We start from the raw sequence: 24,462 nt of genomic DNA on the forward strand, positions 1-24,462 counted from the left end.
AGGCTGCTGAAATAAGGTTTAAGCTAAAGATATAAGGCTGCTGAAATAAGGTTTAAGCTAAAGATATAAGGCTGCTGAAATAAGGTTTAAGCTAAAGATATAAAGCTGCTGAAATAAGGTTTAAGCTAAAGATAAAAAGCTGCTGAAATAAGGTTTAAGCTAAAGATATAAAGTTGCTGAAATAAGGTTTAAGCTAAAGATATAAAGTTGCTGAAATAAGGTTTAAGCTAAAGATATAAAGCTGCTGAAATAAGGTTTAAGCTAAAGATATAAAGCTGCTGAAATAAGGTTTAAGCTAAAGATATAAAGCTGCTGAAATAAGGTTTAAGCTAAAGATATAAAGCTGCTGAAATAAGGTTTAAGCTAAAGATATAAAGTTGCTGAAATAAGGTTTAAGCTAAAGATATAAAGCTGCTGAAATAAGGTTTAAGCTAAAGATATAAAGCTGCTGAAATAAGGTTTAAGCTAAAGATATAAAGCTGCTGAAATAAGGTTTAAGCTAAAGATATAAAGCTGCTGAAATAAGGTTTAAGCTAAAGATATAAAGCTGCTGAAATAAGGTTTAAGCTAAAGATATAAAGCTGCTGAAATAAGGTTTAAGCTAAAAATATAAAGCTGCTGAAATAAGGTTTAAGCTAGATATAAAGCTGCTGAAAAAACTCAGAAATTTCACTTTTGCCAACAAAGTGGTAGACAGTGGTAGACTCAAGAATCTGTACACCAGTTGATTGATTGTCGAGAGGCGGGACCAAAGAGCCAAAGCTCAACCCCCGCAAACACAACTAGATGAGTACAGTTGGAATAAGTTAAGTGAGAAGGTATTGAACCAAAACTGTCAGTAGATTCAAAGCATTATATGATAAAGAGTACTGGGAAGACGGGACACCACGAGCATACCTCTCATCCTGTGAACACATTCAAGTAATTACACTACAAGCATACCTCTCATCCTGTGAACCCATTCAAGTAATTACACTAAGAGAATTACAAATAAAACTGCTTTATATGAATACTTCCTGTTTTACAACATGCATCAACACTGATGCTCAAACACTTTGGAAACATTTCCACTGAATGTGAAGAGACTGCATTAAGCATCAGCAGCATTCTGATGCTTAATATTAGGATGAGAATATTTAAGTTACTGCTAAACAAGTGATACATTAGTACATTTAATATTTTTCAGGACAGCAACTCCATCCCTGTTATTCATACTGGACTATCATTTTGTATCAAGTATACTTCAACTTTAATAACCATAAATGATAATATAAAAAGCAAGGTCAATGATAACCCTAACAGGATATGACCTACAGCTCTCCATAACTTTACTCTGGTTAATGTACATAAAACATTACCCATTCATGTTAATATAAATTAAGACATGTTCATAAATCAATATATGTATTAAACAGAATTATATCAGTCAGTAATCAATTTCTAGTTCTATATACTTTTGAGAAATACAAAAGTGTTATTGTAAAGGCTTTTTGAGACCGACCCACAGGATGTGGCGAGCAGCTCTGTATCCTGTTGACATATTCCCAGAGAATACATGTTTATACACACTATCAGTGCCCGAGACACTAAATGTGCACACACAATACTGCGGAACTGCCCAGGAAACCTATAGTGTTATTCCCTTATCTCCATTAGGCCAAGAGGAGACGAGTACATCTGCATCACCAGGTTAGGATATAACCACAGTAATGTTGTCCAAGTAAGGGATGGAACTTGGAGCACAAAGTACCTCTCTACATAATGACAACAGGAGTGTGCCAGCATGAAACGCAGAGCTAAAAACCTTCATTCTATAGTTGGAACAGTACTGTATATGGCAGGATTTAAATACAAATTTTGTACTAAAAACAAGTCTAAATCTCAATACCATTCTTAACTTACAATCTCATTTTTTATTATTATTAATATTATTATTATTATTATTATTATTATTATTATTATTATTATTATTACTGTATTATTTTTATCAAACAAATCCACAGGAGCCTTGATGAGGGTTCGAACCTATGCACTGAGTGTTCTTAGACACGCTCTAGTCGACTGTACCACGACACGGTTGACCATGTTGTGGTACAGTTGACTAGAGCGCATCTGGGAACACACAACGCATAGGTTCAAACTCTCATCAAGACTGCAGGCGATGAGTCACAATAACGTGGCTAAAGTATGTTGACCAGACCACACACTAGAAGGTGAAGGGATGACAATGTTTCGGTCCGTCTTGGACCATTCTCAAGTCGATTGAGACTTGACAATCGACTTGAGAATGGTCCAGGACGGACCGAAACGTCGTCGTCCCTTCACCTTCTAGTGTGTGGTCTGGTCCTCATCAAGACTCCTGTGGATTTGTTCTTAGATATTTTGCGTTTATGTGATTTCTCTGTGTAATATTTTTATTGTTGGCAGGAGGAAAGGGAATGGTGCCATCTCTCTTAAGCCAGGAATGGCCTACATGTACATAAATGTATTTTATTTTTCCTCACTTTACCATAATTACTATGATTTTTCGATCCCTGCATCCCTATATGAACATGAATTCATATATTGGTCATAGTACAATGCTAACTATAGCCTCCTCAAAATGTGCTTGCATAGTGACCACTTTCTATACCTTGACTGAGTTCGTTATGAATCATTCCGCAGAATTTATAAACAACTGCCGTATCAAATTCCATTTGCCGAATACAGTATTGCTCCATTCGATTACAATATTTACCTGCTTGATGGGGTTCTGGGAGTTCTTCTACTCCAAGTCCAGCCCGAACCCAGGCATGACTTGTTAGTGCATAATTTTGGAAAGTATGACAGCCATACATATATCAGAAATTAGGATTTTTTTATTTTTTTTATTTTTTTTTTCTTCCCAGCAGTTTAGCATAATCTGCAATCAATCTGGATTGCTTCAGATAGATCAATTGATTTATGTATTGTGACACTATAAATATTACTGACAATAGTACGGTACCGAGCCACTCAATAGAAAGACCAGACACATTCGTCCAATCTGATTTATTGCTCCGAATCAACTGCTTTCATCTTTTTATTCAAGAAAAATTTCATCCATACTGGCAGGTTTCCGATTATCTCCTGTGTGCTCAAACTTCCAAACAATCTCATGTGTCCTTAATCGAATGCTTTTTTTTTTTGAGGTCCAGATAAATGAGTCTGCTTGTGTGTCTCTTAAATACTCAATGACAGACATAACCACTAAATAAATAAAAAAAGCATTATCACCCTGTTTCAAAGCCCAAAACTGCTTGAAAGCCGATTGTTTCAAGAAATTCCACTTTTCATTTTAATAATCATTTTTAGTGATGTGACCTTAACCCCCCTTCCCCATCCTTACTCTGACCAGCAATACTGGGGGCCAGATTCACGAAGCAGTTACGGAAGCACTTACGAACCTGTACATGTTTTCTCAATCTTTGGCGGCTTTGCTTACAATTATTAAACAGTTAATGAGCTCCGAAGCACCAAGTCGCTGTTTATAACAATAACAACAGTTGATTGGAAAAGTTTTCATGCTTGTAAACTGCTTAATAAACATAATCAAAGCAATCAAAGACCAAGGAAAGATCTACGTATTCGTAAGTACTTGCGTAACTGCTTTGTGAATGTGGCCCCTGGTCTATACTGTAGTTCAACGAGTATATTTTACTTTTTCAAGATTGCTCTCCATTTCCTCTAGATTTGTGACTTGCACCCCATGAAAGTGGGAAATGGGGGTAACACAAATAAATGATAATGACGATGAACATCAATTTTTCACAAATAAATCACGCTAGTATTCCCTGACTGATAGATGCCATGAGTGCGATAATGTTACGAGAATTTGTGACGTTTCTGGCCTGCATCATCGGCATCGCAATGTGCTATACCAACCCCCCCAAGTGCCCAGCCGAGTGTGAATGTGAAGGCCCAACGATCACGTGCGACAGCGAGTTAGGGCCATCACTAGACCCAAGATTTACCTCCTTCAAGATACAAGACGCAAGTCATGCCATCACTACTCTCTCACCTGCAATCACAACAAAACTGAAGAACCTGGTATGGATGTTACTTAGTTTTTGAGTATGCTAGGACTCGAGAGAAAAATTTTGGATGCTAATACGCGTCTACCGAGAGCAATAGTGATATTATAATTATCACTATTGCTCTCAGTAGACTTGTATTAACGTCCAAAATTTTTCTAGCGTCCAAAATAATAATTTATTCTTTGGAGTTCATAAAATTTTAATTTTGTAGAGCGTATCATTTGATCAATTTCAATGAAAACTTGATTTATGTTTAAGTGTGAACTTAAGCCTTATGTAATACTGTATTTTTTCTATTCATGCAACAGGTGGAGCTGCAGTTAGTTACAGTGAGATTAACAGAGATAGAGCCTGGAGCACTGGGCATAATTGAGCGCCTGGAAAACTTGAAGATAGCCAATAACAACATCCATAAAATTGGAATAGAAACTTTCAAAAACTGTAGCAGCCTTATTTATCTTAACCTTGAAAATAACAATATTAACGTAAGTATGTACTGTATACCACATTAGAAGGGGTACCTGGTGGTGTAGGGTATCTAGCTCTGTGTCTGTAATTATCTAAGTGTAGTTACAGGATGAGCACTATATTTGTGGTGTCCCATCTTCCCAGTACTCTTTGTCATATGACCCTTTGAAACTACTGATGGTTTTGGCATCCACTGCCTTCTCACTTAACTTGTTCCAACCATCTACTACTCTCTTTGCAAAAGAGCACTTACTTATATTTCTGGAGGCCCCCCCCCCCACCCACAGTGTCTCCCTTCTGACCAGAGCCAGATAGGCTCGGCTCTTGTTGCATTTCTCGCTACATGGGTTGAGTTTTCTTCCCAGAGTTCAGGAGTTTGCCACTGAGAGATCTGGCCAATAAGGTGCAGAGGTTACCGACTCTTGTTGGCGTATGGACGACAGTGAGAAGGGGGGGAGAGGAGGAGAGGTGTTAGTGTTTGGAAGGGGAGTCCCCCCCTTCCACTATAACATCAGGCAGTGATGACTTCTCTCCTATGTTTTGCCTGCATACCACTAGGACCTGGTTGTGGCTCATTGCTTGTTTGTCTCACTAAGAACCTTTCCATAAAGACTTGTTTTTCCCTACGTCTTAACACTTGTCTGTCGTGAGGTATCACAGTGTCATTAAAAAGTTAAGGCAACAGCCTACTGCAGCTTGATTTGGGTGAGTCATTTCAGTAAAAGTTTGCAGTTCTTCCAATGCTACACACATTTTCTTAATTAATTGAGGAAGGGACATTCTATACTGCCTCCTCCTCCTCCCCCTGAAGAAATTTCCTCAGCTGTCTCTTGTTGCTGCTCCTTGTAAAGGGAAAGGAGTTCTTCGGTGGTCACCAACTCCTCCACATCAGCACCATCCATCTCCAAGCCCAATTGTCGGCTAAGAGAAACAATTTCCTCAACAAGAGGCACTTCAGGGTTAAACCCCCTCAAAGTCTCATTCTGGAACACATTCAGGCCACAATTTTCTCCAGCCAGAAATCATGGTTCTTAAGAGTCACTTCTTGCCAGGCTTTGTCTACAAGTTTTAAAGCACTAAAAATGTTAAAATGATTTTTCCAGAACTCTTTGAGGGTGAGATTTGAGGCATCCGTCAAATCTCCAGAAAAGTGCCTTGCCATAAAGTTTCTTAAAATTGGAAATTATTTTCTGGTCCATAGGCTGAATTAGAGGAGTGGTGTTGGGAGGAAGGAACTTTACTGTAACAAAACTAAATTCCTCGAACAATGAATCCTCTAAGCCTGGAGGATAAGCACGAGCATTGTCGAGAAGCAGGACCTTGAGTGGCAAACTTTTCTCCTGCAGATATTTTTTTGATGGAAATGCAAACCACTTCATTTATCCACTCAGTAAAAAGTTGCCTTGTCACCCATGCCTTACTATGCATGGCCCAAGGTAACCTCCACTAGATGATTATGCCATGAATTCTCGTGAATCGTGACGTCATTTCCTCACTTCACCATGGTCAAAGTCACAATTTTTGTATTTTCCCTAAATCAGGGAGTGCAATTTTTTTTCACGCTCACTAGGGAACTATCTCCTATAAACAAGGGTGTAGCCCAAGGATTAATAACTGCACTGCGCCTAACAACAAATGTCGTTTTGAGAGTTGTGCATTTTTTTTTTACTTAGGCTAATATCGTAGCAGTCTCCGTGGTGTATCGTAGCAGTCTCCGTGGTGTAGTGGTAAGACACTCGCCTGGCGTTCCGCGAGCGCTATGTCATGGGTTCGTATCCTGGCCGGGGAGGATTTACTGGGCGCAATTCCTTAACTGTAGCCTCTGTTTAACGCAACAGTAAAATGTGTACTTGGATGAAAAAACGATTCTTCGCGGCAGGGGATCGTATTCCAGGGACCATAGGATTAAGGACTTGCCCGAAACGCTACGCGTACTAGTGGCTGTACAAGAATGTAACAACTCTTGTATATATCTCAAAAAAAAAAAAAAAAAAAAAAAAAAAAAAAAAAAAAAAAAAAAAAAAATATTTTAATGTTTTTTAATTATTTCATCACTATGTTTTGAAATGAAAATAGTTGAGTTTGGAAACATTTTAACATTAAATTTACCTGAACATTTATAAAAACAACAAAAGTATGTCCTTTACAATTGTACTATGAAGTTTTTGCCAAAAACCAGGTGCGCAGTGCTAGGATTAAGCAAAATAATGAAAATGATCTTAATTTTTTCTTGATGTACAGTCAGGCACCTTCAAATAATGTGTATAATTGGGATCTTACTGTACAGTATATCATAACTGTCAAAGAAGGAAGCCATATATCTTTTATTGCAAGTTTCTTGCAATATTTGTCTACTAAAAATGTACAAATTTCTTTTTATTAAAATATATTAAAATTGATGACCAGACCACACACTAGAATGTGAAGGGACGACGACGTTTCGGTCCGTCCTGGACCTTTCTCAAGTCGATTGTGACTTGAGAATGGTCCAGGACGGACCGAAACGTCGTCGTCCCTGCACATTCTGGTGTGTGGTCTGGTCATCATACTTTAGCCACGTTATTGTGACTCATCGCCTGCATATTAAAATTCATATATATTCTATCCACAGGTGATTGAAGACGGGACATTTGCCTCAATGAGTGATCTTCGTAACCTAAGTATAGCTCACAATGACATAATTGCCCTTCCAAAACACTTACCGGCAAACCTTCAAGCTCTAAACACAGAGTACAACCAGATAACCAAGATTCAAGATTTATCTCTTAGCAGTCTTATTTCTCTCAACTTGTGCTACAATTCCATCTCTAACATAGATCCAGATCAGGTATGATACTACAGTATTTTACAACCTCGTATTACAGGCTAACATGTTGCAGAAGATAGATAATGTCAGTACTGTAGAGAAATGACTGACAGACCACTGAAACATCATGAGAAATGACTGACAGACCACTGAAACATCATGAGAAATGACTGACAGACCACTGAAACATCATGAGAAATGACTGACAGACCACTGACACATCACAAGAAATAAAGACTAAACCACACACCAGAAAATGAGGAGAGTCGTCATCGTCGTCTTGAATAATGGTCCAGGATGGACCGAGACGTCGTCGTCTCCTCATTTTCTGGTGTGTGGTTTAGTCTTTTAGTGTGTGTGTAAACCACACACCAGAAAATGAGGAGCGTCGTCGTTGTCTTCAATAATGGCCCAGGAAGGACCGAAACATCGTCGTCTCCTCATTTTCTGGTGTGTGTGGTTTAGTCTTCATATCTTAAGCCGTGTTATAGTGTGTCAACGTTTGCATCATAAGAGATAATGTAATTATAAACCAAATCAGATTACCACTAAGATTTATTACTGCAATTGTAAAACCACACTGGATATAACCTTATTCAAACCAACATATGAGTCGAACACTCATCCAACCCTTAAATAATATTGACACAAGACACAAAAAAAAAAATCACCAAGACCTTACAAGAATCATGCAACTCAAGCATTGCAGCATGATCCACATTTAACAAGGTGAATATGTTCATAAAAACTACCTTTAATAACTCAGTACAGATATGAGCCACTTGCGGGGGGTTTTTCCTCAGCACCTACAAGATCCAACACATGCTTCAAAATAATGATACACAAGATGCTATATATGGTGTACTACAGCCACAAGGAAATGAAAGGTTAATGACAAGAAAATTATCTTGTAATTTACAAAAATGTCGTACGAATTACCTGTAGTGCCTTCAGGCACTTGCCCTTTCCAGAAATCAAATATTCTGCTTGTAACTCATTTTGTAATTATGTACTTTTACCTAAAATAAATATTTATTATAATTATTATACAGTAAGTAAATAACAAGAGAATTTGCAGCTTTACTGATACTACTAGGACCTGCTGCATGGGTAACAGCTTCTCCGTATCAACCTAGCCTGGCTTTGCACCCTGGAAAGGCCACTCTAGATCGACACCCAGGTTATCTTGAGGTTATCTTGAGATGATTTCGGGGCTTTAGTGTCCCCGCGGCCCGGTCCTCGACCAGGCCTCCACCCCCAAGAAGCAGTCCGTGACAGCTGACTAACACCCAGGTACCTATTTTACCGCTAGGTAACAGGGGCATAGGGTGAAAGAAACTCTGCCCCATTGTTTCTCGCCGGTGCCCGGGATCAAACCGGGGACCACAGGATCACAAGTCCAGCGTGCTGTCCGCTCGGCCGACCGGCTCCCCCAAGAGTGACCAGAGTACAACTCTATACACAGTAGTCTCCTGAGACTGATGGATACCTACTACTGTACTTGCTCCTCGTGCACATAATTTTGTTATTTGAAAAATTCAAACATGGCAAAACAAGACAAATTTAAAAGTACAGCACTTGAAATAAATCAATGTCTGTTTACTGGAAATGTTTTAACAGTAAAAGCTAAAACAACTACATACGGGACTGAAAGGAACATCATGTGTTGCCTGGAGCATACCTGAAGAGGGTTTCGGGAGTGCTTCTACTCCCCGAGCCTGGCCTGAGGCCAGACTCGACAGTTTTGGCTGAGAGCGCGCTGACAATTTAGTTAACTATATGTGTTATAAACAGTATATTTCCATATACAGTACATACAATATATACAGTATATAGAAATATATAGAAAATTATATAGAAAATTATATAGAAATATATAGAGAATTTGATTTAACAAAATAAGCATCATTAATTAATTAAGCAAAAATTTGAATACATAAATTCTTACAATAATGTAATAATTAAAAACAAGCAATGTATACTACATAACAAATGCTTTTTACATAATTTTTCTTTTTCAGATTGATGTAAAGAATGTCAAGGAACTCTGCCTTGGAGGAACAGTGTTTAAACTAAGTGACAATCTAATAAGCCATGACACTTTTCCAATCCTTGAGAGCTTGCAGCTAAAAGGAACTACTCAAAATCCTGTGTATATAAAGGAAATATTTCAACGAGACATTCAGATAATGGCAGAAATATCCCTCCACACTTTAGAGCTAAAATCTTGCAGGTAAATATAAATCTAACACTGTAGTGTGGTGATGATGTTTATAAATATGTATACTATACATAAATATGCATACAGTATACATATTTATATACACAGTAACTGTCTTAGCTTTCCATTTTTTGTCACTCTGCTTCTGATGCCAAGACGGTTGAAGGTACTCAAGAAATACTGCACATTTCACCTTTCCAATGTGATAAACACGAATTTAATTGATCAGTAATTATTGATTTCTATGCATATGCTGGATATATATACCAGTAATTAAAATTAAGGATATAGTGTACTGTAATATATGAAACTTTTTTCAGCCTACTAAGTGCACGCTTTTTCAACCAAATGAAGAGCAAGCTACATAGCCTGAAAGTTACGGATACAACACTGACATTAAGAGACCTTAGAATGCCCAAGTTTACACTTCCATCTATAACCATATTTGACTTGTCAGGATCCCCAAATCTGGCACGGCTGTTTTTAACTTCACTTGCTCCAACCACCCTACCTGAACTGAAGATTCTACGAATGTCTCACTGTAACATTAAGATCTTTCCCGAGTCGTTTCTTCAATATAAAACGCCAAATGTCAATCAAGTGGACTTGAGCCACAACCCACTGGAGTGTACATGTTATGGACTATCTTGGATCCCAAAATACGTAAGGCAGCAGAAGCTCATTCTCCTTCACGAAGAAAACACAACTTGCGGCAGCCCCCAGCACCTCAAAGACATACCACTGCTGACGGCTACACTCTGTCCCATAACCATAAACACCGATGAATCCACAAGCTCTACTGTTTACTTGGGTACCTCATCTAATAAAACAGGTAAGGTGTAAAAATAGTAACATGTTATATACCAGTCCGTCCTCCTAAGGTTCCCCCAACGTCAAAAAACTGTGGTACTAAAGTGCCCTTATCCTAACCTACCAGAGGACCCAAAACAGAAAATGGGACAGTATGTCAATTTCACGACCTGCTACCATTTTCTAGTACAGTATGACGATTTTTGGCCTTAGGTAGAGTATACGTCAAAATGTGACGTTCTATTAGGAGGAAGGGTTGGATATACAATACAGTTCAACAGCCACAATACTCAGGGCCAAGCCCATTGTGAATTTCCAATATTTTCAAATTTATAATTTACTAGGTATCTGTTCATACTTACCTAAATTGGCATACAGTAACTAACAATATGATTTATCTCATCAAATATTTGCTGTATTTATGTGTTAAAAAGTCATTAGCATGTCACTGATTTACATGCTTACCAGGACAAGATGATTACACGAGTATGGTTATCTTGAGTTATCTTGAGATGATTTCGGGGCTTTTTTTTTTTTAGTGTCCCCCGCGGCCCGGTCCTCGACCAGGCCTCCACCCCCAGGAAGCAGCCCGTGACAGCTGACTAACACCCAGGTACCTATTTACTGCTAGGTAACAGGGGCATTCAGGGTGAAAGAAACTTTGCCCATTTGTTTCTGCCTCGTTCGGGAATCGAACCCGCGCCACAGAATTACGAGTCCTACGCGCTATCCACCTGGCTACGAGGCCCCCGTAGTATGCAAGAGAGTAACAACAACAACAACTACAGAACATTGATACTACTGGTATACGGATATCTTTGACTCCACACATACTGTACAACACATGTACTACAGCATTTAGCAAATCCTTCATAATTTGACAATCAAGAAGAAATATAAGAAACACAAAGTTCTCAAGAAAAGCAATACATACAGAGTACCTGTAACTTATAAGTTAGCTAGATGTGGTGACAAGTCTCGGTGATCACATTCCCTTCTCGACACTCCCTTACACCCAGTCACTGACAAATGCTAGACTTCATCTCTACACACTGTATTGTATTCAGAAAACCCATTCTAGTGATTTAATTTGAAATAGAATATAGACAAATACAATGTAGATACAGCACACTGCAAAAAACAACTTATAAGCTAGGTCAAGGAGTTGAAGGTAGGGAGGTAGTTTGGCCATGAGTTTGTGATCTCACGATTCTTTCACCCTCTCATACTCTACCTTGCTTTAGTTTGCCTCCACAAAAAGTGTCGCGTATTAAACAAATCTATAAAATCTCTTTCTGGACGAGCCCCCGTGGCTGCCTGAAGCTATATCGCTGAAATAGCCTCCCATTACACACAGAGATCACACTAACGTGATGCATCAAATGAACAAATCCACAAAGGCCGTGACGAGGATTCGAACCTGCGTCCGGGAGCATGTGCAGTGTCTGGGATGCTCCCGGACGCAGGTTCGAATCCTCTTCACGGCCCTTGTGGATTTGTTCTTTAGCCTCCCATTATTAAATCACATCAGCGAGCAGCATCTGTTTGGCCAACCAGGGACCAGACCTAGAACCTGCCCCCCTCAAAGAGACACAGAGAGCAAGGAATTGTTACCAGAAAGGAGACAAGACAATGCTAACAACATTTTCATGATTCATGAAAATGAAGCATCAAAATGTCAACAGATGCCACAGAAGATTCCCTCAGAATGAAATGGTTCACTGGAAACAACCCCTGGCCCCCCCCCTCCTCCAAGTGTGCAGAGAAGCCAACGGTCCAGTCCAGAGATGATGGACCACAAACTGACATACCTTATAGGTGGGAGAAGGAGTCAGGGAGCCACTGGGGCTCATCCAGAAAGGAGCATTCAATTACAGTGACACCTCAACTTACGATTGCCCCTACTTATGATATTTTCGAGTTACGATGTAAATTTGATTGGAAAATGTGACTCGACTTACAATCGTGTCGTCAACTAACGATATTCGTTAAGCGTTCATGTCGACCGAGCGCATGGTTCCTGGTGGCACGGGCTGACCTGCCTCAGTTTACCAGAGCCGCCCACTTAGTGACGATCACGCTTGTAAGAAATTCCATTATTTTGGCAATTTCTTATTTTTTGAACATAAAAGTAATTATTATATATCACGCCATGGGTCCCAAGACAGTCAGTTGTAAGGCTCAACATATGAAAACACATGTGAGGATGACCATAGAGGCAGTACAGAATGTCCCTGCCTCAGAAATTAAGAAAATGTGTGCAGCATGGGAAGAACTGCAAACTTTTGCTGAAATGACTCGCCCAAATCAAGCTGCAGTAAGTTAATATTTTTGGGGTGTGGTTCAGATTAATTCAATTCCCATTATTTCTTACGGGAAAATTCGTTTCGACTTACAATCTGTCTCTGGGAATGAATTAAAATAGTAAATCAAGGCCCCCACTGTACATTCAATGCTGGTTTTCTGAGGAAAGTTCCCCTTGAAGGCTTGCTAAAGCTAACTAATAACAAAGAAGGAAAATACTGGACTTTCCAGAGAAGGAGAAGTGGCAGCTACAAAGCTTTAGAAATGATGTCGGGCCAGGAAATGCTGCCCAGGGTAACACAAGCCTGACTGGGACCATAAACACTGACCTAAAATCGTGCTGTCAAGATCCTGTTAGCTCCCCAAAAACCCCAAGCTTTAAAATCCACCCACGACATAAATAGCAAAGACAGCGGCCAAAACCACAAACTTATAAACAACGTGGGCCCAAGGGTAGAGGTAGAGAGGTAGAGGTCAAGGGTAGACCTCAGACGGGCTAGTTTTAATGACACCACTGATGAACTGGGACAAACGTTCCTTGGAACAGGGATGGGGTTATCTTGAGGTTATCTTGAGATGATTTCGGGGCTTTTAGTGTCCCCGCGGCCCGGTCCTCGACCAGGCCTACACCCCCAGGAAGCAGCCCGTGACAGCTGGCTAACTCCCAGGTACCTATTTACTGCTAGGTAACAGGGGCATTCAGGGTGAAAGAAACTTTGCCCATTTGTTTCTGCCTCGTGCGGGAATCGAACCCGCGCCACAGAATTACGAGTCCTGCGCGCTATCCACCAGGCTACGAGGCCCCCGTCCAGGCTACGAGGTGAGGGGCCTCAGGAAAGCGGCTCAACAAACAGTACATCCACCGAAGCAAAATGGGTGGTGCACCAGTAAAGATGAGCTGCCATAACCAGACAACAGACAATACACCCCACCTGGACAAATTAAAGCTGTAATCACCAAGTGACTCCTTTGGATTCCGTCTCCATCTTTGTCAAAAGAGAAGAAAGCCACAGACAAACAAATTGCCCACTGGGGCTGAAAAAGCAGAACACACACCTCCAAAAGAAAGCATGAACCTCCCCAACACAACATCTGGAGGCTAGAGCCATCATAAATCACAGTAAAATAACAACGTACTGGAGTGAACGACATGGAAGAAAATGCAAGATTGAACCAGTGAAGAGCAGAGGTGCCATAGACACAATCAGAGAGCACTGTATAAACATCAGAGGTCCGCGGTTGTTCAACGTCCTCCCAGCGACTGTAAGAAATATTGCCGGAACAACCGTGGACATCTTCAAGAGAAAACTGGACTGTTTTCTAAGAGAAGTTCCAGATCAGCCGGGCTGTGGTGGGTATGTGGCCCTGCGGGCCGCTCCAAGCAACAGCCTGGTGGACCAAGCTCTCATAAGTCAAGCCTGGCCTCGGGCCGGGCTTGGGGAGTAGAACTCCCAGAACCCCATCAACCAGGTATCAACCAAATAACACCTGAAGAAGAATATCCCATACTGACAGGGCAACTGGCAACCAAATGAGAGAACCACTACTCGACCGAGAAAGCAAGATGGCTCAGGGCGAGCATGAGCTGACTGGAGGTGAAAAAACACTAAGACAACTTGTGAAATTGTGCCGAGGAAGTATCAACTTCAAATGCCAGAGACAAAAAGGAGAAAGGTAACGTCATACTGTTGCTATGATGAAAATTTAGGTGAGAAACCAACATCTCAGCCACCAGCACATTATACAAATAGTGGTAAACTTGCAACAGAAAGTACAGATGCAGAGATCGGTAGAGTACAAAGCAGTGAGATACATCACTAAGCCAATCTACTGAAAACGGCAGAGCTGCAAAAAAATACCCAGGATCAGACACAGCTCTAAGACCTGAAAATAAAACCAAGGCAGAGCCTGTCACCAAAGAGCCAGAAGGATTACCTTGACTGAATCCCAATCCTATAAAATACCTGGAACAACAACTGAACCAGAGTAAAGAGGGAAACAAACCCCTACCTCAATTAGTCCAGCCACAAGGCATCCACTGCGAGTGCTTCATGATTGGAGAATGGAGCCACATAGGAGAGAAACCACTGGCTCCACTCCAATGCAAAGAGGTCAATCTCAGGTTGACTGAACACCTTGCAAAGCCAACAGAAGGATGTGTTGTTGATAGTCAATCCTGTGGAAAAGGGATGGAAAAGAGGAATTCGGGACAAACTCCCACAGAGAAATGACGCAGAGAACCAAACCCTGAGAAGTCAAGTCACGTGAAGAGCCCAGTTCCAAAGGGGGAAAAGACCAAAGCAACCCTCATGGTGCAGTGAAAGAACAACTGGGGAGCCATCTGAAAGGAATCTGAGAAGAGCTTCCATAGGAAGAGGATCCCCACAAAGGGCCCACTACAAAGAAGAAACCCAAATTTCCAGAAGTCAGCCCAAAAGCGTGAACCCAACCAACCACCTGGGAGGTGAGGAAAGTATAGGGCACATAACCTCAACCCAGAGCCAAGGCATCTGGGAACAACCTAAGGAGATGGGGGAGAAGGGCATGACAGTCAATCCCTAAGAAGTCCAAAGAGGAAGCCAGTGAAATAAAGAGTAATGAAAGGCAGACAAGCCTAAACCCAATGGCTCTGGCAGCAGAAAAAGAGCAGCACAGAGATTATCTTGAGATTATCTTGAGATGATTTTGGGCTTTTTTTTAGTGTCCCCGCGGCCCGGTCTTCGACCAGGCCTCCACCCCCAGGAAGCAGCCCGTGACAGCTGATTAACACCCAGGTACCTATTTTACTGCAAGGTAACAGGGGCATAGGGTGAAAGAAACTCTGCCCATTGTTTCTCGCCGGCGCCTAAGATCGAACCCAGGACCACAGGATCACAAGTCCAGCGTTCTGTGCTGTGCTTTCCAGAGTGTCAAACCTAACCCAGGGATTCCACTCATGCAGGCAAGGAGGGACCCACCCCCCACAGGCAAGGAGGAGGAGACACCCGCACAACTGCCAAACAACCATCAAGCCCCCCGAGGCCATTCCAACACCCGAATATCTGTCCAAAACGCTATGCTTGCTAGTGGCTTTACAAGAATGTAAGAACTCATTGTATATATATATATATATATATATATATATATATATATATATATATATATATATATATATATATATATATATATATATATATAATATATATATATATATATATATATATATATATATATATATATATATATATATATATATATATATATAAAATAATAATAATAAAACACCAAACAAACACCTGAACAGGTAAAACAGCACTACTGGAGGCAGAGCATGAAAGACCAATAGGAACAAACCAGGCCCCAACCTAGGATGTTATCTTGAGGTTATCTTGAGATGATTTCGGGGCTTAGTGTCCCCGCGGCCCAGTCCTCGACCAGGCCTCCACCCCCAGGAAGCAGCCCGTGACAGCTGACTAACACCCAGGTACCTATTTTACTGCTAGGTAACAGGGGCATAGGGTGAAAGAAACTCTGCCCATTGTTTCTCGCCGGCGCCTGGGATCGAACCCAAGACCACAGGATCACAAGTCCAGCGTGCTGTCCGCTCGGCCGACCGTCACTCAATGTCATGTTGAGGTAAGAACACTGAAGAGGCAAATAGGAAGCTCCACAGAAAACCCCCAACTCATCCCGGAAACATGAGGAGCAGCACAAGGCCTAGATGTGACCAAGAGAACTAGGGATACCACTCTGGAAAGAAAAAGGCAATCCTGGGTAAATCTGAGTGAAAACAGGTAAGTAAAAATGTTAGCAAGGGAGATGCAGAAACTTGAGAAATACAAGAATACCCCACAGGGGTGCCAAACCTGGCGGGTATTCTGGGAAAAAACTAGGACCCTGAAAGAAGGGGTGTACCAAATAATGCCTTAGACCAAGGTGCAGTCTTTGCAGAGCAAAAACAAGGACACCATAAATGCCAAAGTCAAAACATATGTGGAGACGAAGGTCCCCAGAAAGCCGACAAAACCCCCAAGAAAGCCCCAAAAGGAAGACTAGGAAGGCCAAAATGTGCCGACAGATTCCATCCCACATCCAAATAGGCAATCTGTGAAAGGGCTTGAAATGAAAAAATTCGAGGAGGGAGGTCCCCAGAACAAACCCGACCATATGATGAAGGGCCAAGTCTACCATCGTTGCAAACTGAGCCTGGCACATGCCCGACTATGTGCTTTCTCCTGATATTGTAATTACCTTACTTCCTCCTATTCGTCAAATACAAATCTATAAGGCTTACAGTACACAGGTTTTGTTTTACAAAATACCTTTCACCATATGAACAAATCCACAAGGGCTGTGACGAGGATTCAAACCTGCGTCCGAGAGCATCCCAGACACTGCCTTAATTGACTGAGCTACGACATGGTTAAAAGGAGTTGAAACCGAAGTTCTACTGAACTTACTGGATCCTGCAGCCTCTCCGAGGCACAAACCAGGGTTTGTGCATCGGAAGGAAAAGTAAGGGAGTTGTAAGAAGTTGTAAGAAGTTGTAAGAAGAAGTAAGGGTTTGTGAAGTAAGGGTTTGTGAAGTAAGGGCGAAGAGGGAGAACGGCCTATTGACATAGCTCGAGTGCATGGGGGGAGTTGTGTAAAACCCTGGTTTGTGTCTCGGAGAGGCTGCAGGATCCAGTAAGTTCAGTAGAACTTTGGTTTCAACTCCTCTTGACCATGTCGTAGTTCAGTCAATTAAGGCAGCGTCTGGGATGCTCTCGAACGCAGGTTCGAATCCTCGTCACGGCCCTTGTGGATTTGTTCATTTGATGCATCACGCAATTGTGATTTCTGTGTGTGTACCTTTCACCATAAATTGATAGATCTATTCATCCACTCAATACATTAATCATTTACCCTTAATAATAAAATGGAATTAAACAGATGTATAAAAAATCATTTTACAGCAAATATAAACTATAAAATCTTGCAGGTGTATCAATGGACCACCAGCAATGGGATCTCTCTGCTAACCAAACAGACTCAACCATCGGTACAAGCCGCAACGAACCACAAAGTCATCTGCCAGTGATCATTTCCGGAATTGTTGGTGCTGCTGTTTTAGTGATTATATTGATTATGCTTATGAGACCGATTCTTAGCTGCTACAGGAATGGATTTTTCCTAGTCGAGGACAACAGTAGCAATAAGGGAACAGATCGAGTGACAGTTGTATATATGAGTAAATCCTAAGATTGAGTGACAGTTGTATATACATGTAAGTCCTAAGATTGAGTGACAGTTGTATATACATGTAAGTCCTAAGATTGAGTGACAGTTGTATATACATGTAAGTCCTAAGATTGAGTGACAGTTGTTTATACGTGTAGTCCTAAGACCAACTCATTACTGTGATGATCGATAACATGTGCAGTGATCAAAGAGAACTATGATTCCCAGAATACATAGAGAAATCCCACTAACGTGATGTATCAGTGAGAAAATTTGTAGGAGCCGTAATGTAGATTCGAACCTATGCGCTGGGAATCTTTTTCTCATGATTCCCAGCCAAGTTATGAGTTAAACAAATGTCAATAAAGCTTATTAAAAATTCCTTACTCTGAAGTTAAATCAATAAGCTATTATTATAAAACTTACTACAATTTATTATTTATAAATTATAAATTTATATTACAGAGTACTAAATACAAATTACAGTGCATTGATAGCATACATTTTTATGTAGTGCATATAACAATAAGTTGCCAAATTTTAAGAGTAGATATGTGATACAATACTTTGATACAATCACTTATCAGCAACAATATATTCTCTCTTTTGGGATGTATAATTTAGTGAGGCATCGAAATATTGAAAACTTCAAATTCTGAGAATTCATTTTCAAGTTAACTATTTGTAACATACCTGTATTTCTCATCACTAATATCTTCCAGGTCCATAAAAGTCCTTGAAATTTTGCATCGCATCAATGGTTTCTAGTAAGGGCATCAGTAAATGGCGATGAACCTAACATGTTCGCAATTTTTTCTTACAAATGACCAGGAAGGAAACCAAGGCTTTCAGGAACATTTCTAATATATTTTAAGGACTTTTAAATATTACAGGACATATTAAATCTCCCACAAAATATTGGCACACCAGCCCCCTATCACCTGACGACTACAGAAGCAGTTTAAGATAGTTTTACAGTAAAAAAACAACATATTTATTGTGTCTTAAAAATAAGGTGTGCTAGATTTCCATAGAAAATTTATATAAAAACAGCTAAATGTTATTCCATGGTTGTAGTATGCTCAAATGAGTTTAGCAGGGTGGTAAGGTGGTGGTGAGATAACACCTGAGAGTCCGCCACTACTTACAACCTTGATTATTTCCTAATCTATTCAATTACAGGTATATTCAACATTACTATCTAAAAATTACTATCTCGCTTCATGTAGGTCGGCGTTCAATCCCCGACCGTCCAAGTGGTTGGGCATCATTCCTTACCCTCCGTCCCATCCCAAATCCTTATCCTAACCATATTCCCAGTGCTAGATAGTCGTAATGGCTTGGCGCTTTTCCCCTGATAGCTACCTACCTTTTCTAATCCAAGCCATGAGGTTAAAAGAATAATTAAGATCATAAATAACAAAAGCAACTTACTAGACATAATGATTAATGACGATACTCGAGGATACTTATATACAGGCCTTCAGAGTGTAGTGATCTTCACAACCAATCTTCCGCAGCAATCTGAAACATAAAGGCTACTTAAACTTCCAATACTTGTAAATGCAGACGATGAATCACAGTAACGTGGATGAAGATACGATAACTAAACCACACATCAGAAAGTGAAGAAACGACGACATTTTGGTTTGTCTTGGATCATTATCAAGCTGTGTGTGAAAGAAAAGCATGTTGTTGTTATAGATTCAGCTACTCGGAACAAGTTCCAAGTAGCACGGGCTATGGTGAGCCCGTAACTTGCCTTTTTTTTTTTTTTTTTTTTGAGATATATACAAGAGTTGTTACATTCTTGTACAGCCACTAGTACGCGTAGCGTTTCGGCAAGTCCTTAATCCTATGGTCCCTGGAATACGATCCCCTGCCGCGAAGAATCGTTTTTTCATCCACGTACACATTTTACTGTTGCGTTAAACAGAGGCTACAGTTAAGGAATTGCGCCCAGTAAATCCTCTCCGGCCAGGATACGAACCCATGACATAGCGCTCGCGGAACGCCAGGCGAGTGTCTTACCACTACACCACGGAGACTCCACGGAGACTGCTACCTGGCACAGGAGCGGGGCAAGTAGCTCAGGCTATGGTGAGCCCGTAGTGAACTTACCTGGCACAGGAGTGGTGCTGACCTGAAAAAAAAAAAAGCAGAAGGTACAGGCAAATATAAGTGTAAGAGAGGTGAGGAGCAGGCAAGAGATTATACATGTCACCTCACTCTCTTACCTGCTCCTCACCTCACTCATCTCCACACGCCCTCTCTTCCTTTGCTCGCAGGTATGGTTGGCCTTACTTCTGGTCTCCCCTTCCCCGATTTTGGCTCCAAAGCATCTCCGGGTTTCAAAGTTGAGGCAGGGTTTAGATCAGGGTGCAGCTCGCCCTTCTCCGGATGGGCAGCTCCATCCACACTTATGGTGAAGGCATTTAAGCCTTCTGGTCCCACCAGGGTTTCAGGGCAATCATCTTAACAATTGACACTCCTTCCCCATCCCCCTTTCCCTGTTCCAAGCCTTCTCCTTTGGAGGAAATGTTTCTGTCCCAGGTGCGGACCTTGTCCAGCAATTCTTACCCTGAAGAATTTGTGACAGGTTGAGGGGGGAGTCTGAGATATGTCAATGGATCCTGTACGAATCTTCCTGGACCTTGGTTCCAACTCCGGAGGGTCTTTTGCTTCAGGGGGACAAATTTTCATATCCTCCTATGCATGAGTATGATCATTCAGCTGTGGGAAATATTCCCACCAATAAATATAAATAACCAAATAATAAATTTGTCTATTAATGAATAACTATGAGGACTTGTCCTCTGTTTTTAAATAATAACTTTAAATAAAATGTGCAGATGGGCAGATGCAATATTTGTGACGTCAACCAGTTCCACGTCACTGTTGAGTAACTGAAATAATTCTCTTAAATCTTGTTAATGACCTAAAGTGTATGGATTAAATGTAATACCTTATATATAAATCAAATTAGTATATTTACTGTACTTCAAAGTCTGTAACAACTCAAATTAAAAGACACCTCCCAATTTAATAACTTTGAGTGTGGGGAGGGAGTTGGCCACTGGAATCTGGACCAATAACATGGAGGATTGTGACACACAGTGTCCTTAAAATCCTTGTTGTACCCTTATTCCCACAACACGGCTGTTAGCAGATTATCCCATTAGCTCCGTTTCTAACCCAGGCAAAATATCTAGCTCTCAGTTTATTGATCAGATCTGATTATGTTATTTGGATCATATCTGGAGAGGGTTCTGGGAGTTCTTCTACTCCCTGAGTCAGCTTGTGATAACTTGGTCCAACACGCTGTTGCTTGGAGCAGCCTGCAGGCCCACATACCTGGTTGATACCTGGTTGATGGGGTTCTGGGAGTTCTTCTACTCCCCAAGCCCGGCCCGAGGCCAGGCTCGACTTGTGAGAGTTTGGTCCACCAGGCTGTTGCTTGGAGCGGCCCGCAGGGCCACGTACCCACCACAGCCCGGCTGATCCGGAACTTCTCTTAGAAAACCGTCCAGTTTTCTCTTGAAGATGTCCACGGTTGTTCCGGCAATATTTCTTATGCTCGCTGGGAGGACGTTGAACAACCGCGGACCTCTGATGTTTATACAGTGCTCTCTGATTGTGCCTATGGCACCTCTGCTCTTCACAGGTTCAATCTTGCATTTTCTTCCATATCGTTCACTCCAGTACGTTGTTATTTTACTGTGTAGATTTGGGACCTGACCCTCCAGTATTTTCCATGTGTATATTATTTGGTATCTCTCTCGTCTCCTTTCTAGAGAGTACATTTGGAGAGCTTTGAGACGATCCCAATAATTTAGGTGTTTTATCTCGTCTATGCGTGCCGTATATTTACATATCCACAACAGCCTGGTTGGTCCGGCACCTCTTGCAAGAACTTATCTAAGTGCCTCTTGAATACATTCATTTTTATTCCAGCAATATTTCTAATGCATGCTGGGAGGGTATTGAACAGCTGTGGACTTCTGATGTTCAGTATTCTCTGATTGTGCCCATGGCACCTCTACTCTATATTGGTATCTTATCTTGAGGTTATCTTAAGATGATTTTGGGGCCTAGTGCCCCTGCTGCCTGGTTCTAGACCAGGCCTCCTTTTTGTTACACACCCCCCAGGAAGCAGCCCGTAGGAGCTGTCTAACTCCCAGGTACCTATTTACTGCTAGGTAACAGGGGCATCAGGGTGAAAGAAACATTTTGCCCATTTGTCTCCGCCTCCACCGGGGATCGAACCCGGAACCTCAGGACTACGAATCCAAAGCGCTGTCCACCCAGCTGTCAGGCGCCCTAAAAGGCACCTTCTAAAAGTAGAGGGAGTTAGTGACATATTGGTGCTAATTATGAGCAGGCAATTCTTAAAACAACAGTAAGCATATAACAAGAAACTTTTAATTGATTTGTGGATCCCAATAAGATTGTTTACATAAATTTGTATTTTTCACATTAATACCGTAACACCTTGCCAGCAGGTGGTGTTCCCAGTGGCTACGATTGAAGAGGCAGCCATTAATTACAAGGGACGCTAACCGTGCATGGCGTGAATAGAATTTCCTCTGGGTTATTGATCACCATAGATGTTCCTACACTTCAAGGTGTCACCTTACCAGCTAAGAATGCTGTTTTACTAACACAATTCAGACAGTACAGCAAATTAATTTCAATAATTAATTTCTTATTTATAACTAAATTCATTCATCTAGCAGTAGGCTTATAGTCATATGTTAGTACTTTATTGTAAAATGTGATTATATGTACAGAATGAGATAGTTGTCACACATTATGTCTCGTCTGGTGGCTAACCTTGTAAGGCCCATTTCCCCCCCCCCCCCCTCCCCTGAAGGCCCAAGATAGGAGTGGAATGCTTTGCGCCAAATGTAAGTCACACGGCATCGTTTTGTATGACCTCAAGGCTCTGTAGGTTAGTAGGCGCAGCCGACGCATATGCCTGGCTACAATAGTCTAGTTGGCTGCGAATGTAGGTTGTATAGAAACGGAGCTAAATTTTATGGTGTGCTCCCCAGGTGGTGCCAGTGAGGGCTTTAAGTATGGCGAGTCGGGGTTGTGTCGTCTGTTTAAGGTGTTGAATGTGTGCTTTCCAGGTAAGTGAGGGCGAGTCTAAGTGCATGCCAAGGTATTTATGTTCTCGTACGTGTTGGATGGGAGTGTTGTGTATTGTGAGGGTGGGTAGATGAACAAGTCTTTTTTTAGTGAAGATCTGATAACAGGTTTTGGTAGTACTAACTTGAAGGCTCCATTGTTGTGTCCAATCAATGAGGTGGTCAAGTACCGTTTGCATTGTTGAGACTATATAAGGTAGGGCATTGTCTGAATAATACAATGTTAAGTCATCAGCGTACGCTGAGAGGTGAACAGGATGGAGTTAGATAAATTGGCTAAGAATGCAGCAAAACGGTTTGGGGCTTAGAATAGTCTTGTGGAACACCTGTTCGAATTGGAATGCTATATCTGGAAAACCCGCTGTGTATATAAACTTTGGAGTTCCTGTTAATAAGATAGGACTGTAGCCATAGAAGTAATCTTCCTTTTACGCCTAAACGGGCACAAGCTTGATTAGGAATGCTATTTAAATTCCTTTATTTATATATACAAGAGTTTTTACATTCTTGTACAGCCACTGGGAGGTGTAGCGTTTGGGGCAGGTCCTTAATCCTAATTATGCCCCGGAATACGACCCGCCAGGGGAGCCGGTTGGCCGAGCGGACAGCACACTGGACTTGTGATCCTGTGGTCTCGGGTTCGATCTCAGGCGCCGGCGAGAAACAATGGGCAGAGTTTCTTTCACCCTATGCCCCTGTTACCTAGCAGTAAATAGGTACCTGGGTGTTACTCAGCTGTCACGGGCTGCTTCCTGGGGGTGGTATCCTGGTCGAGGACCGGGCCGCGGGGACATTAAAGCCCCGAAATCATCTCAAGATAACCTCAAGATAGCCCAATCGTTTAACAATCAAAAGCTACAATTAAGGATTGGCGCCCAGTCAATCGCACAGCTATCAAAAGCTCCTTCAAGATCTATGTAAAGAACAATACAACACTTACTGCTTCTAAGAGAGGTGCGGATTTCACATTTCAAAGCGGAGTAAATGATAAAGTGAGGTGAGTTAGGTGTTATTTACCTTAATGGTTACCACGAGTGTTGACAACAAGAGCGAGGCCTCAACAACAATGGTTCCTATACGCCAGCGGCCGCCTGCCTAAACCCTTCCTCTTTATCTCTTCTTCCTCATGTCCTCGGGGGCTCCTCTCAGCCGTAATCCATGCATTATATTACGTTACACTAATATTAATGTGTTAACTTTTTATTCGGTAAATATTTATGGTGCTATGTAGAAATAACTGGAGATTGCACTTGTGCTAGATGAAATGGAGGTAATATTATTAGCGAGCGCTGGGTTATGTAAGGTTGAAAACTATATACAGTAACATTATTTAATTTATTATTTGTTAACTTTTGCCTAAAGGGCAACTTATTTAGGCATGTTAGCCAGTCACTGAGAAGCATGCCGTAATAGCAGCATTGTATGTACAAACTCTGGGAAGCCATTTAA

General features: G+C 41.2%; 2 protein-coding genes across 8 annotated transcripts in view; one reads left to right on the top strand and one right to left on the bottom strand.

Moving 5' to 3' along the window:
• The window catches only part of LOC123774172 (nucleoporin p54), an 80,257-nt gene extending 56,106 nt beyond the window's left edge, over positions 1–24,151 (bottom strand). For 4 of the 7 annotated variants that reach the window (XM_069312720.1, XM_069312716.1, XM_069312717.1 and 1 more), the window contains exon 1: positions 1,014–1,122. In XM_069312720.1, coding sequence (XP_069168821.1) covers positions 1,014–1,107 — 94 coding nt within the window. In that variant the 5' untranslated portion in view covers positions 1,108–1,122. Of the gene's footprint in view, positions 1–1,013; positions 1,123–19,297; positions 19,388–23,953 lie in introns of those variants that run through there. The other 3 variants (XM_069312721.1, XM_069312718.1, XM_069312719.1) reach the window with 2 other exon arrangements.
• On the top strand, positions 1,488–18,243 carry LOC123774174 (carboxypeptidase N subunit 2). Its single transcript, XM_045768311.2, has 7 exons — positions 1,488–1,689; positions 3,824–4,068; positions 4,364–4,540; positions 7,135–7,350; positions 9,351–9,562; positions 9,871–10,382; positions 17,625–18,243. Exons 1-7 carry the CDS (start codon positions 1,509–1,511, stop codon positions 17,882–17,884), a joined length of 1,803 nt encoding a protein of 600 aa, XP_045624267.2. The 5' UTR covers positions 1,488–1,508; the 3' UTR covers positions 17,885–18,243.
• Positions 24,152–24,462: the final 311 nt, after the last annotated feature.

Source organism: Procambarus clarkii, chromosome 73 (genome assembly GCF_040958095.1).
Source record: "Procambarus clarkii isolate CNS0578487 chromosome 73, FALCON_Pclarkii_2.0, whole genome shotgun sequence".
Taxonomy (NCBI): Eukaryota; Metazoa; Arthropoda; class Malacostraca; order Decapoda; family Cambaridae; genus Procambarus; species Procambarus clarkii.